The sequence below is a fragment of the Coloeus monedula genome, assembly GCF_965178545.1.
Source record: "Coloeus monedula genome assembly, chromosome: 5".
Lineage (NCBI taxonomy): Eukaryota > Metazoa > Chordata > Aves > Passeriformes > Corvidae > Coloeus > Coloeus monedula.
In genome coordinates this window covers 4,209,793-4,223,567 of record NC_138785.1, presented here as the reverse complement: position 1 = coordinate 4,223,567, position 13,775 = coordinate 4,209,793, and the positions used below count along the sequence as shown (strand labels likewise).

Sequence of the window (13,775 nt, the reverse complement as noted above, 5' to 3'; positions counted from 1 at the left end):
TTTGCACCCAGACCTGTGTACACTAATTGTCTTTAGCTGAACTGAACATTTGCCCATGAAGAACAGTTTTCTTCTAATTGTGTTTAAAATGAGGGGTCTCATTTTTAACAAGAGAGGTACTGAGGGTGTTTTGACATAGGCTGTATGTGACTTTGATGGCTTGGTGAGATGATATTTGCAACTTCCTCTGGTCACTTCTTATGTGACTTTTTTGCATGTTGGAAGTGCGGTCGTGATATTTTTGGCACTGAGCTCGTGTTTTGTGGCCTTTCAGAAGAGTTTCTGTGCTTTAAACTCACTCGTGCAGGTGCCTGTGTGGAGTGGCTGACATGGTAAGCCCAAATGTAAAATGTGTGCAAGCCTGAGCACGACTGTGGTGGCTTTTTGGTGACGTTTGTGCCACTGATTTCTACCTGAAGAAGGGATTTATACTCATTGGAGAATCACTTCCTCACTTTCAGATGTTCTCGAGATCTTCAATCCAAAGATGTTTAGAAATTTCTGATTGGCGAAGGGACAAACATGTCTGTAAATTGCTTTTGTCTCAGTTTCAATTCAAAAAAAATGTGTTGTATTGATTTTGAATAAAGCCCTGTAGTTTAAAGCAGTGTTTTGCACTCACCACTGACACTAATTTGTGTGTGTCAAGAGGAGCATTTTGACACACCCAGTGTGGGGGACCAGCACTCGTAGACCAGACTGTTTATCAAGTTGTGGATATCACAGCTCCATGGGAGGGCATCTGGGAGTTAAGTTCTTTGGGGGGGGATTGCTGCCCAAAATCTGCTGTTACCTTAATCAAGGAGAATTGTACTTAATATTGAGACCAGTTTAAAGTATTTAGCATTAAATCTTCCTGCATCACACAGGGCAGGTACCAGTTTCATTTTGTCCAAACTAAAGTAGGCAAGGCAGAACTGAGGAAACTATCTACTTTTTATTTTGGGGTAAAATCAAGCTTCAGATTTAAAATTTTGGTTAAAAACTGTCTTAAATTGAAGTTTCAGCATTTTATCAGGAAGTAACAGGGAGAGGAGATAACTGGCAGATCTTGCTGTGTTTGTGGCTTTTTCTAGGCAGCATTTTTGTGTCTGAAGCTGCATTTTCAGCAAAGGGCAGACAGACATGCAGTGCAATGCCTGGTTCAAGTGCTACTCTGCGAACCAAACCTGAGAATATGTAGGTAGGGGGAGACGCCCGAAATGTTCTATGTTTGATTTCTTCAGGCCAAAAAAGTCTTGAAGGCTTTATTCCTGTTTTATATTAGTTTCAGTGAGTGTCACTTAGGCTCTCTTTCATCAAATGCTCTTTTCTTTCTCCGGTTGTTCTTCCATTTTGATCACATTTACTGTAATAACGCATTTCTCCATCCCACTCCTCCTACACGACAGCCACGCACAAATAGTGTAACCTGCTGGCTTGTTTATCAACAGCATTGACGATGGTGTTTGTTCCACTTTGTTTTGGAGCTCTTTTGCAACATGGGTAATGCTTAAATGAGGTAGGTTTACTCAGCCTGGCTGTCACAGGCCCTGCATCTTACACATTTTTCTGTTGTGAATTCCTGGAAAGGTAACTTATGAATGGGTTTATTCCTTATGTGTGATTTGCTAGCATGTACTTTAATTTATTTGGCATATTGTTTGTTTTCTGTTCTGTCTGCTGGATCAATATGAAACCAAAAATCTCCTTTCCCTTTTTCTGCATATTTCAGTGTGGCTCATCTCTGGCATTCATTTTACATTGCATTCTCACAAAATATTGCTTTGGTACAAATGAAATACAAATGAATTACTGAACAGGTTTGGGGGCAATGACCAAAGGTTTGGGAACATCAGATGCTTTTAAGCTAGAGCTAGACTTGAAGAAACAAAAAGAGAACGGGGCAAGAGCAGTGCAGGATTTAACATGTACAAGAAGAATGTTTGTGAAAAGCATTTTGGAAAGCATTTTGAAACACTAGTGTGATGAGTGCCTCTCTGGTTGTAATCAATTTTACAGTTAAGATTTCATTAGAATTAGTGAGTCTCATTGTCTTTCTTGAACAATGTATTTTTTTTCTCTTCAAATGTGTTTTTTCTGTGTGGGAAATATGTTTTTAATGCAAATTAATACTCCAGCCAGAAAAAGTGCCTTTTTCACCTATTCTGGGTGTATCTAGGAAATACTTAGAGCTTGGAAACCTGATAAATTTGGTGGGTGAGCACCAAGGAAATTCTGCACACTTTTTAACAAACACTTTCAATTACTGCAAAACCCCATAAATCTGTGAGCAGAACTGATTCTGTTTTACTTCAGGGTGTTCCTGTTCTTAAAAGCCTTGACAGAAAGCAGAAAATTTATGTAGTTCTGAGCAATCTTTTACATGACCATTACAACCCCCTCTTTTACAGAGCCTTAATTCTTTGAAGTAGCTGAATTTTATCCATCTTGGCTTCAGTCTGCCAGATCTAATAAAAACCTACAGCGTTACATTGCATATTATGGTTGTAAAAACTTCTGGTTGTTCTAATAACAAACACTTGCACGGGGCACAACAACTGGGTCGCATCTCTTTCGTTCAGGTTCACAAGTGGAGATTTAGATTTTAGCTGCAAAATCTGCATATGACTAAGAGTCAGGAGACCTGCACAACGTCCCCCACCCCAGCAGTGTGAGCAGTAGGGCTTCTGGAGAACTGCATGTTTATGCTGCCTGGGTGTGCAGCTGGGCCATGCAGGGATGTGGGACTTGTCAGCTTGAGCAGCTTTTTCTGTTTCCCTGGCTTGGCAGAGTAGGGACATGGAAAACCCGGAGCAGCCACGATGCAGCCCCAGGGAGCTCCCCAGCAGGGCTCCTAAATCCGGTTCACTCTGCAGAACCAGGGAAGAACACATCTAATAACTAAATAAATATATTTTTGTTCATTCTTCACTGCTTTTTTCCTTTCCCGTTTTTTAGAATGTTTTTTGCTTCTTACATGACTCTTACTGACATGGGTGTCGTATTTTCAGTTACATTTAACCTGCATCTCTTTAATGTGGGCTGCAATGCTGTGCCCAGCTTGGCAAATACACCTGAAACTGGTGAAAAGTCAAAGCTCAGTGGGACAAATTAGAGCTGGAGTAGCAGTCTGAATTCCGTGGTGTTCTGGGTCAGCTTGGGGTTTTTTTTTCATTCTGATTTCCTTTAGTCATTTTGCATTATTCTTTTGTTGGTTCAGTGGTGGTAGAGAGTGTTCATTCCAGGTCAATAATTTTCAAATTTGATATTTTTAAGTTAGACACCTGCAGGCCAAGTTTAGGCACTCCATAATAAGGCTTAATCCTCATTAGTCCCCAGTGTCTGCAGCTCCCATTGAAATCAATCGAATGCAGCTTTCCATACTTCAATGTGATTTTGTTATGATTAAACAGACACTCATAAAACTCAGACAAGCTGGAATCAAGTTGCACATGGAACTGAATTGACTTTTTTTTTCTTAATAGGATCCTTGTAATTAGTGATTACCAGATGCATTTAGAACGTGTGAAATGCCTGCAGGAATTGAAACTTAGAAGGGGGAGGGATGCCAAACACCTCAGATCTTCTGCTGGCAACCTTTCATTTTAAATTTCTGCCCTGCACATAGATGAAACAGCATGGTTTCTATAAAATGTTCAGCTGTGGTTTCACATTAAGTTGATGTTACCAATAAATAGAATGACTTGTAATTGAAAACTTACTTGCTTATAAATAGCAGGTTTAGCTCTGGATGGCTCCCCACTTCATTTCAGTTGTCACCTTGCTGTCCTTAAGATAGGTCTTAGGAAACCTGTCAATTTTCAGTTCTAGCAACTATCACAATGATATTGTTTGATCTAAAGAGAAGAATAAGGCTTCTGATGAACTAGAGGTGTCTGAGGAAACATGCCCAGGGCTGCCTCCAGCCTGCAGCAAAGGAGCAGAATGGCTCCTCGGGATGAGGTGATGTTGGCTCACTCTTTGTACAATCTCTTCTCCCACTTGAGATGGAGAGGCGGTGCTTGCTTTTTTCATGTTTGGAGTTATAATCAAAAAACCTCCAGGTTTAAGGGATTATCTTAATGTGGACTGCTTACTGTTACCCTGTAACAGCCCTTTTCTCTGGGAGGTTGGTTTGGGTTTTTTTTTATTTCTCTCCCTTCTCTTTGGAAATGCAGTGCTGGAGAGTAACTTGCCTGACCAGAGGGAAGCTTGTTAGGAGCTTGTAGAACGCTTGAACAACATGCTTGTGCTCAATAACTTACATATGGCTCCTTTTCTCTCCAAGTGACTTAGATCAGAGTCATTACTCAAATTCTCTTAATTTTGGAGCAGTAGTTTTACTAGGCACTTCCACGAATCATAGGAATTTTTTGGACAATGTGAGGACATGCTTGAGTTTTAGAGTATGAAAGATAATTGATTCTTTTTGGATGATTAATAAAAGTCCCTTTTGCAACCCTTCCAATGTTCCTGCAACTGCTGGCAGCTTTGTTACTTGGGTAGATTTTTGTCACTGCAGCCAGCGATTGTTGTTGCTGCTGTCCTTGCAGAACTGTCCCTGACACAGTGGTGGACTTACTAGAGGATGGTGCTGGGAAGGAGGAAGTAGATTCCTGGCTTCCTTGTCAACCATTTGTAGCTTATGAAGAATAAAATGAAATGTAAGGCACTGTTACCTGTTCTGATTGTAATTGGATGCTTAACTTTTTCTTCAGTTGTTGATTTTTTACTTCCCCTTCAAAGCTCTTTTATTTTTTTCTTCCCTGTTCCTAACAGATTCACTGTGAGGAGTTCAAAATGAAGAAGAGAGATGAGGGGGACTGCATGGAGCTGTGCCCCCATCCGTGTGTTGAGATGGAAAGGTATTGACTTGATAATACTGAGAGAATTAAATATAGTACAGTGAGTGTCCTCTGCCTTTCAGCTGAGGCTGCCTGGCAGCCACCACAGGCAAGGAGCTGGCCTGACTTAAAGAGCTGGTTGTCCCCTGTCAGCTACTGTATGTTACGCTTCCTGGCTGCATTTCCAAATGGTTTTCATCTGTCTGTCCTGCTTGTGCTGTTAGTAGATCACTGAAAATACCTCAGCTCTGTGTAGGACACATGAACTCAAATGAATCATGGGCTTGTTTTCCTCCAAAGGTTCAGCCCAGCTGTGAGCCCAGCTCAGCAAGGCATTGCTGAAGCATCCCCATCCTGGCCCAGGCTGAAGCAGGAGGCAGAATGGGCTGTTTGTGGTGATGCCCGATTGGAAAAGAGAGCAGTGGTGTCAAGTACCAGTTAAAAATGTCAGCTGTGCAATTGCACTGCATCAGAGTCACAGCTTTCCAGAGGAGCAAGCACATGTAAGATGTGAAAAGACTTGTGGGGCTCCAGCTGAATCTGTAGGGCAAGCAGCCAGTCCAGAAGGGGCTGTGGGAGGGACACCAGTCTGAAAAGGCACAAACTGAGGCCAGGAAAGTGCCCTGAAGGGGGCACAAGCTTTTCTAGACATTGATCTTCACAGAAAAAGAGTGAGCACTTGAAAACATCTAGATTTGTCTCCCTTCTTGTCCTTTTAACTCTTAGCTTTCAGTTCTTTCAACACTTTACTACCACCTCCCCACAGCTTTCTGCATGTGTGCCTTTCAGTGGGGGAATTCATCTGCTCATGTGCTGCTTGGTGGTTCTGCTTGGCCAAGCTTTCCAGCTGATTGATTTTCACAGCAAAAATCAATTCCCTTTCCACTAGTGATCCACACGCAGCTACGTGAGGCCTGGGAGCTGAGTCTGGGTGACAGTGCCCCACTTGCTGCCTTTCCAGGGAGACAGTTGTCTGCAGCTCACTCACGGTTCATTTGAAGCCTGAGAAAGTTGGTGGAAATAATTTAATTGGCTTTTCCTGAGGTTTGAACGCAGCCCAAATGCTGTCCATCAGGAAGACATTCAATGTCTTGGTAGTATAATTAGGCAGAAGATCCATGTGAAAGGGGAATGATACTCTTTTCCTGATGTACAAGCTGTACAGGGTACAGGAGTGAGGCAGCTGCATGGAAACCCAGTCCCAAAGGACAGGAACACCGAGGCACAGAGGGAACAGCACTGTGTGATAAGTAACATCATTTAGAGCAAACCAACAGCCATGGTCTTCTTGCACGTTGCAAATTTCCTGTGGGGAATAAACACTGAGGGACACGGTGTGCCTGTGTATCAGTAGCTTTCCTTCTCTTCACTGACCTGGGATGGATTATAGGTGCAGCTTCACTTAATCACTGGGCCCTTTTGGCTTATTTTCAGAGAAACCAGATGTGTTTCCATTAAGAACATGCCCCTCTTTTGTTGTCATTTGTGTAATTCTTAAAATTAAGCAAAAGTATTAAAGAATAATTGTTTCTGCTCACATTAACAGCACACAGCTTCTCCAGATGTGGCATTTGACAGCCCAACAGCTGCTGGCTATTAAATGTGCCTTAAAAGCCCCATTCCTTTGTCGTAAAGGGAACAGAAGTGTAGGGACGTTTATGGGGTGAGAGGCAGATGTTTTGGCTACATCAGATTTGAGGGAAAGTTTAAAGTGGTTTCCCTGCTATGGTCACAGTGCATATTTTAACCCCTATCATACACTTTGTGGAGTGCTCTTCTTGGCACCGGGGTGAGATTATTCCTAATCTTGCACTGAGCTGTGGGACATCTCACTCTGAAGACAGTGCAATTCTTCCAGGTATTCTCAGCTGCTGCTTGGCTGGCTTTCCAGCTATGCTCTTGAAATACTGGATAAATTTTTGGGGGTGAAACTCAGGTTAAAAAATTAAGCTAGAAATAATTTGAAATACTGTGTTGCCTTTTTTTTTCCCCCCTAAACTCTCTTTTTAAGTATATTCTCATAATCATCAAAGGCAGGTGTTCTTTCTGTGTTTGTCCCAGCACAGTATGCTTTATGCCCAATAAACTATTTTTTTATGGTGGTACATGTGAGGTGGAACATGGAACGAGTGGAGCTCAGTTTCAAGAGTTCTGGTTCAAATTCCCAAGCCTAAACTTTGAGTGGAGTGTTGAGTACTGGAATTGCACCATTGGTCCTTAGGGAGCTGCACCACATTTTAACTATTCTCTATCAGCTCAGAGTCTGTTCAACTTCTAAGAGCTTATGGGGCTGCAAAACTTGTTTTCTGTAACAAAAGTCTTTTTGTCTTCTTGGCAAAATTTTATCCTTCCTATTGCTTATTGGACTGGAAATTCTTTGTTATTACTTTGTCTTAACTGGAGAAGATTTTAATATAAAAATCCCAATGTATTTGCATGAAGAAAATCTAAGAATTTTACAAAACTGAATTAAAAGAGAGCAAAAGTTCTGTAAAATCACATGGAACATAAGAGAATAGACTTGTTCTATAGATAAACTGTCATTTAAAATAATTATATCCAATTTTATTCCTATTTTAAGTCTATTTCTAGTTATGCCTTTTCCTGGTTTTAAAATCAAGAGTCAAACATGGTTAGAAGGGAAAAAGGGATTTTACCTCTGTATTTATTTTAAGGATCCTTAGGTGCACACGTTCAGGTCGAATGCACTGAAATGCACCCCGCAATGCACACCCACAAAAGATCTGGTATAACATTATAGGTTTTACTAATTAGCATATCTATCAAAAATTCCCCAGTGAGAGGCTTGAATGAGCCCCTCCTCCCCAAGGAACCTTCCCCTGGATGGTTCTATCTTGGTTTACAGAATGTGTTCTGGAGAGGACCTTGGGGTCTGGGGCACACTGATCCCTAGCTACGAAGCTTCTAAAATGTTTTGTCTCCTAGCTGAACAAACAAGTCCAAGAATGTAGGCAAAAAGCACTAAAAAGGTATAACAGGGGTATAAAAGAAAAGGCAAAAAATCATCATGGCATCACTAGTACAAGTTAGGTTAAAGATTCTGTAATTCAGTCTGATTCTCCCCCTTGTTCTACAGGCCATTTTCTGAAATGAAGTCTGTTATCTTAAATAGGGGAAATATTAGCTGAAACAATTTGTCTCGAAATTTGCCACATTTTTATCTGACCAGTTCATTCTCCATAATTCAAATGCAGAAATTTCTTTCTTTCCATGAATTTACTCCCTAGGCTTAGCCAAGCAAGAATCCTACATCCCAAATGCCCACCCAAGGGGAGGAAGCACGTGTTTTACCATTAGACTCTGGAATTCATTTCCCATCAAAATATGACTCCATGGTGTTGGCGTCTGGCTGTAAATCCTGGTTTAAAGCCTTTTTTCACAATTGTTTATGGTGTGTATTTGTGCTTTCACCAATCACAAGAGCACACCACCCTTGAAATTAATATTTCAAATAGAATTATATGGCTTTGGTATTAATATTGTGCAATAAATGCCTTGGGACACGTTGTAGGTATGTCCATTGTTGCCAAGTAAGGAATAATGCCAGTTTCTAGTGAAAAACAGGGAGAGCCAAGAGATGCAAAACTGGGACTCTTATGGAGCTTGTACCTGCTTATTTGAGAAACTTTTATTTCTCAGCCCTCAATCCATGGTACTCAAGGCCAAAGTATGGGGCTGATCATGGTCTGGCTGTCAGCTTAAAAAAAGAATTGCTGTAAAAAGTATGCAACCATTTATAAAAAAAAATCATTATTATTTGGAGCATTATACTATTATAAATAATACCAATAATTAATAATAGGCCAGTGGAGCCTAGAAACTGAAATGGTGCAAAGATGGACCACGGAGCAAGAAGTGAAAACCATTTTAAAGACAGCAAGTTGAACAATGTGGGAGAAATGAAAACACCTTTAGTAGGGTGCACAGTGAAGTTCAGCATGGATATGGCAACTTGCTCACCAAAGGGCACAGACCTAATTTCTTATTCTTGAGGGACATGGCTTTTCAGATATGACATGGAAATTGTAAGGAAGGTTGGGCTCTTTTCTTTCCCTGTAAGCTGTTAAAACTTTTGCTGGGAGACCAGCTTCCTTCATTACATCTGTACCTTCTGTTTCCATGTCAAATGTCTTAATTTAGAAAAAAAAAAGGAAATTTTGCAACTAGCTCAAAGTTTACAAAAAAAAGTTAACATTCTAATCTTTTTTTTGTCTCCTGAAGTAATCACAGCTTGCTATGTACAGTTTGTGTATCTTTGTATACTTTAGAAAGCTTTAGCACATGGGATATATACTTTGTCTTGTATGACCGCAGAAAAATGCTTTTAATATTTTCTGAAAAGTTTTAATGGTACAGAGGTGTACCTGTGAACTCCAGTAAACCAACAGCAGTTTTGAAAACTGTTTTGTGCAGAATCTGAATGCTGTGTGCCCTCTAGAGCTGTCCAGGGGAAGCTCTGTTAGTCAGCTTGTCTTGGTCTGGAGTAGCTCTTAATCATGAGTCCCCTGATGTATTCAAGCACTCAGAGCATCTCTGGGCTCTGAAAGTCCAGATTCTAAATCAGATCTACACACCAGATATGATTAATGTTCTACCTCACCATAAATGTTTCCTCCTGATTATCAAAGTGGCTGATAATAAAATGCAGATAAATGCAGTAACAGTTTCACAGTCTAAAAATGAAGTAGTTTTTTGATTTTCATGATAATCTTCAAACACGTGGATATTACAAAGCAGAAATTGGTTTGTAGGGATCTGAGCCTTTTGTAGTTCTGTTTCTTTTACCCAGGCACAGCTGGGTCCTGCTCTTGCCCAGGTAAGTTCAGAAAGAAGAACACAGAGAGACGAGAGTAGGAGCAGCCAGAGGTGAATTATTTACAGCTACAACATCAAACTGTGAGGAGCAGAGCAGAGGAATGAACACTTCCTGGCTGAAAAGAAATATTAAAAGCCAACCCCCCCATGTTGATGGGGTATTTCTCAGCTTGGTTCATGCTCTGACCTCAGGAGGTTGTGGTCGCACATCTCCACTTGCTGTGGCTGAACCAGCAGCAGAGCTGAGTGCAGCCTGCCTAAACACTTGCTGCTGCACTCCTACCAGATTGCTGCTCATCTTTTACTCTCCCCAGGGCTGCACCTAGACTTCTTTATTCTGAGTATTTTTTTCTTAGGCTAAACTGCTTTTTTTGGCTTAAAAGAGTTTAAGAAGCACTGGCTACTTTGACTGAGCTGGGGGGTGGGTTGTGCTGGCAGCTGGGGGTGGTAAATTGCAGCAGCGAGTGGCTGCTTCCGTGCTGTGGCTTTTTAGTTCTGAGCAGCCTCAGAAGCAGTGAGGGCTCTGCACAGGGTATGTGCACCTCTGTTACACAAAGCTGTCTCAGCATCAGGAACTGCAGTCCAAATGGGCTGAAGGTGCTGTTTTCCAGGGAAGTGCACTTGTGGGTGCAGAGTGCTTGCTCTGCCAGCTGCCTGAGGTTCGGGAACCTCAGCACAGAATTGCTGAAGAAAAGGTGCCACTTGCCCTGGCTTATCCAGGATTTTGCAACATTTAGCCAGACAGAGAAGGGCTGGATTTCTCTCACAAGGTTCGTTGCTTTCCTTCTGCAGTTTTCTCCGTGAGCAGCCACGTGGTGCCCGTGCTGCTGCTGGGGCTCACCTGCCACCCACGCACAGCTGAGGCTTTGGAAACTGGCAGCAGCCCTCAGAGCAGCTGCAGCCTCCTGCACCACTGTGGAGTTCATGAAAATGTGCCTTGGGAAGGTCTTGCTTTTAATCCTCATGGCCATGAAATTAGAGCTTGTCCAACTACCAGCAGCAAGTTAAAAAAAAAAAAAAACCTCTAGTATTTTACTAGTCCTTATTTGCTACTGTTGGTATTTTATTTCCTCTTGGAAATGATTTTGTATCCACGCTTAGTGAAAATACATTTCTGTTAAGAGTCTCTGTGTTTTAAATGTGGAGCATTAAATGAATCCTTCTATCAGCATGAAATTCACCACACTTATTTACTCTTATAATTAAGATGGATGGGTTTGTTTATTGAGTAATTTTATCAATTTTGCTTCAAGAGTTTCCTCAGAACCTGCAGTGCAATCCCTGAGGATTGCCTGTCTAAACTTCAGGGAGTATAATTGATAAACTCCTACTGCTTTCAATTTTTCTGGTGGTTTAAAGAAAGAATTGTGTATTTTCTGCCTAAATAAATAATTAATCTTGCAATAATAGGCTGGTGATACTTTTGAAGCTTGCAGTTTGCTTTCTGGTCATGCATTACTTATATTTAGAGTTGGTTTAAGCTAATTAGGCAATAAAAGTCTAAGCTTACAAAAGAGATGAATCTTCCTTGATAACTTGGGTTGATCTAGAAGATTTAGGGTGTTGTGTTAATTTTGCCTCAGTTAATTATCTGAAAGTCACATTGCACCATTAGAGTGTATCAAGTGAGTCAGCCCTAGTTGCTAGTTAGTTCTCTCAATTTGGAGCAAGACCTTATGTGCACCTAAGTCCTGTATGTCCTTAGCAGAGTGAAAGAAAGGAATTTTCCCACCGAACAAATATAATTTTAAATGTTCACAACAGACCAATTTTTACAAGATACAAATGTTTTTAAAAGGAACCTCTAAGGAAGAAAAAATTGAAAATGCATGTCAGGTTTCTGTTACAAAGTGTTAGAGTAAACAAAAAGTGCCATCAAAAGACACTGTCGACTGAGCACCTAGTTTTGCAAATCTAAACCTATTCAACTATTCTGATTGCATTTTTGCTGAAGTTGAATTTAAAACTCGTGTGGGTGGGTGAAATTGAGGGCACATGGCAGTCTTCATGTAATCCCCAAAAGGGTCAATTTGGATTTTGTAGAAGAAATGCAGTAGAATTCATAAAGACTGCTTGTGTCAGTATTTTAAATGAGTTTCTGCCACAGACCACTTAGAGACTGTGTGTCACTGCTCTGGTACTCTCTGCTTGTGTTACCAGGAAGGAAGGGAGCAGGAGGCTGGTGCAGGACCATCTCTGTGCTCTCACACTCAGAAGAGAGCCTCGAGTTCTGTGTAAAGTTTAACATTGCTTTTTCTTCCTAAGCAGGTGTGAAAGTAAAGAGCTGGATGTTGAAATAAGGAACCTGATAGGGAAGAGCAACACTTACAAGTCGTGTGAGGACCCCAAACCTCTTGCCCAAGAGAGGCTGAGCCCTCAGAGAACTTCGTGTTCCCTTAAGGTAATCGCAGTGTGCTGTTGCAATGTTTATCTGCCAGGAAAGAACGTTCAGGGCATGTTCTCTGGGGGACTTGACTATGCATGAAACTTTAGGATTTCTGAAATGATGCAATGAACTTGCTACACTTCTTTTTTTCCTGATATAGCTACTTTCTGTTATGAGGAAGAGTTACTGTGAAGGTACATTTCATAGTGCTTTAAAAGGTCAGCTAATTATCCACTGATTATCCTAAGTCAAACTCTGTGGCCAGATGTGCCTTTTGGATAACAAATCCTCAGAACTATGTAACCCCCAAAACTGTCATTTTTGATGCATTTGGTAGTTCTGATTTAACAGGGAATGAGCAGAGGTGTGGGACACAAAGACCTGTGGAAGTGTCAGGCTTTTAGATGAATAGGAAGAGAGCAGAAGGAAAATGATGATGATTCAAACCCACACTTCTGTGGTATTACAAACAGAAAATTGTAAGCCACCTGCTAAGGCGGTTGTCTTTGCCTGCAGTGAAGCAGTGGTTAACAAGCCTGACAGAAACTTGTTCTGGGTTTCCCTCTCAGTTTCACTCCTCTCCCCTGAAATAGCGAGAATAGAAGGAATTTCTGTGTTTTCCACAAACTGGGAACAGGAGGAGGGAGGGGTGTTGATGAGAGGAGTGATTAAACCATGAATGACATCCACCTGCAAGGGATGATACACTTACTTACCTGTGTCACTCCAGCGCAGGATAGGGAAAGGAAAACTCTGAAGGCTGCACCCCGTGGCAGGAAATTTCTGAGGAGGTAAAAGGGAGATGACTCTCTTCTACAAAATCCAAAATTACACACAGCTCCTTTCACATGTAAACCGCCATCTCCAGAATGACTCATGACCTCGGGGCATGAAGCTGAGCCTAAGCCCAAGGAGGCACCCCAGGGTCAGACCAGTGGGATTAGAAACGGTGAGAGAGAAGCCACAGGCAGGGATGGGGATTCCCGGAGGCAGGGGAGAAATAAGCATGGTGAAGCAGAAGTCAGTGCAGAACCAAGCTTTGAAATTACAAGCCACAAATGATCCATGGAAACACCTGGTTGCACATGTTAGCCTCCCTCCAGCAGAAGGAGACATAGGAGAGGATTTGGGGGATGTGGGGAGGAAAGAAAAAGGATGTGCTTACCTGGACCCTTTCTGTGGGGTGCTGCAGTGCTTCGCACAGGATACCATGGCAGTATTTAATCTGTCATGCTTTTATGCTCTTTGCATTTATAGCACTTCTTGCCTGTGAAAGGTGTGTGTGGTTTTTCAGAGCTTAAAGAGGGACAGTTTATGATACTTCTGCACTAGACACATGCTGGCTATTTTTTCTTTATACTTTTAAGTCAAGCAACTTTTCACTTGGCTGGTTATTGAGCTGAGCTTCAAGTGAGTGACAGCTTGACAGTTCTGATGAGCTTCAACAACCTTGGTGTAAGGGGCAAGGAGTACATGTCTTGAATTGTGTGTTTTGGGAAAGGAGGTCATATTTTTAACACCTAGTAGACGTTGTGAAGATTATGAAATACTATTAATCCTCCGGCCCCCAACCCCCCCTCCCAGCAGAAAATATCGGTTTGTCAAATTAGGCTGATTTGGACTTAAAATGAGGGGCAAATTATATATTTAAGAGTTAGGAAAAAGTTAATAATGAAACAAAAGTGTACCCTTCCCTGTAATGTCAATCATTCACCAGGAAGTTATTT

The 13,775-nt window shown here is 41.5% G+C and overlaps 1 protein-coding gene across 1 annotated transcript in view; it reads left to right on the top strand.

Moving 5' to 3' along the window:
* TNIP3 (TNFAIP3 interacting protein 3) overlaps positions 1–13,775 on the top strand; it is a gene marked incomplete at its 5' end in the record, with an annotated part of 55,586 nt that overhangs the window by 17,442 nt on the left and 24,369 nt on the right. Inside the window, 3 exon segments of the mRNA XM_082281274.1 lie at positions 4,762–4,847; positions 10,313–10,432; positions 11,931–12,063. Coding sequence (XP_082137400.1) covers positions 4,762–4,847; positions 10,313–10,432; positions 11,931–12,063 — 339 coding nt within the window.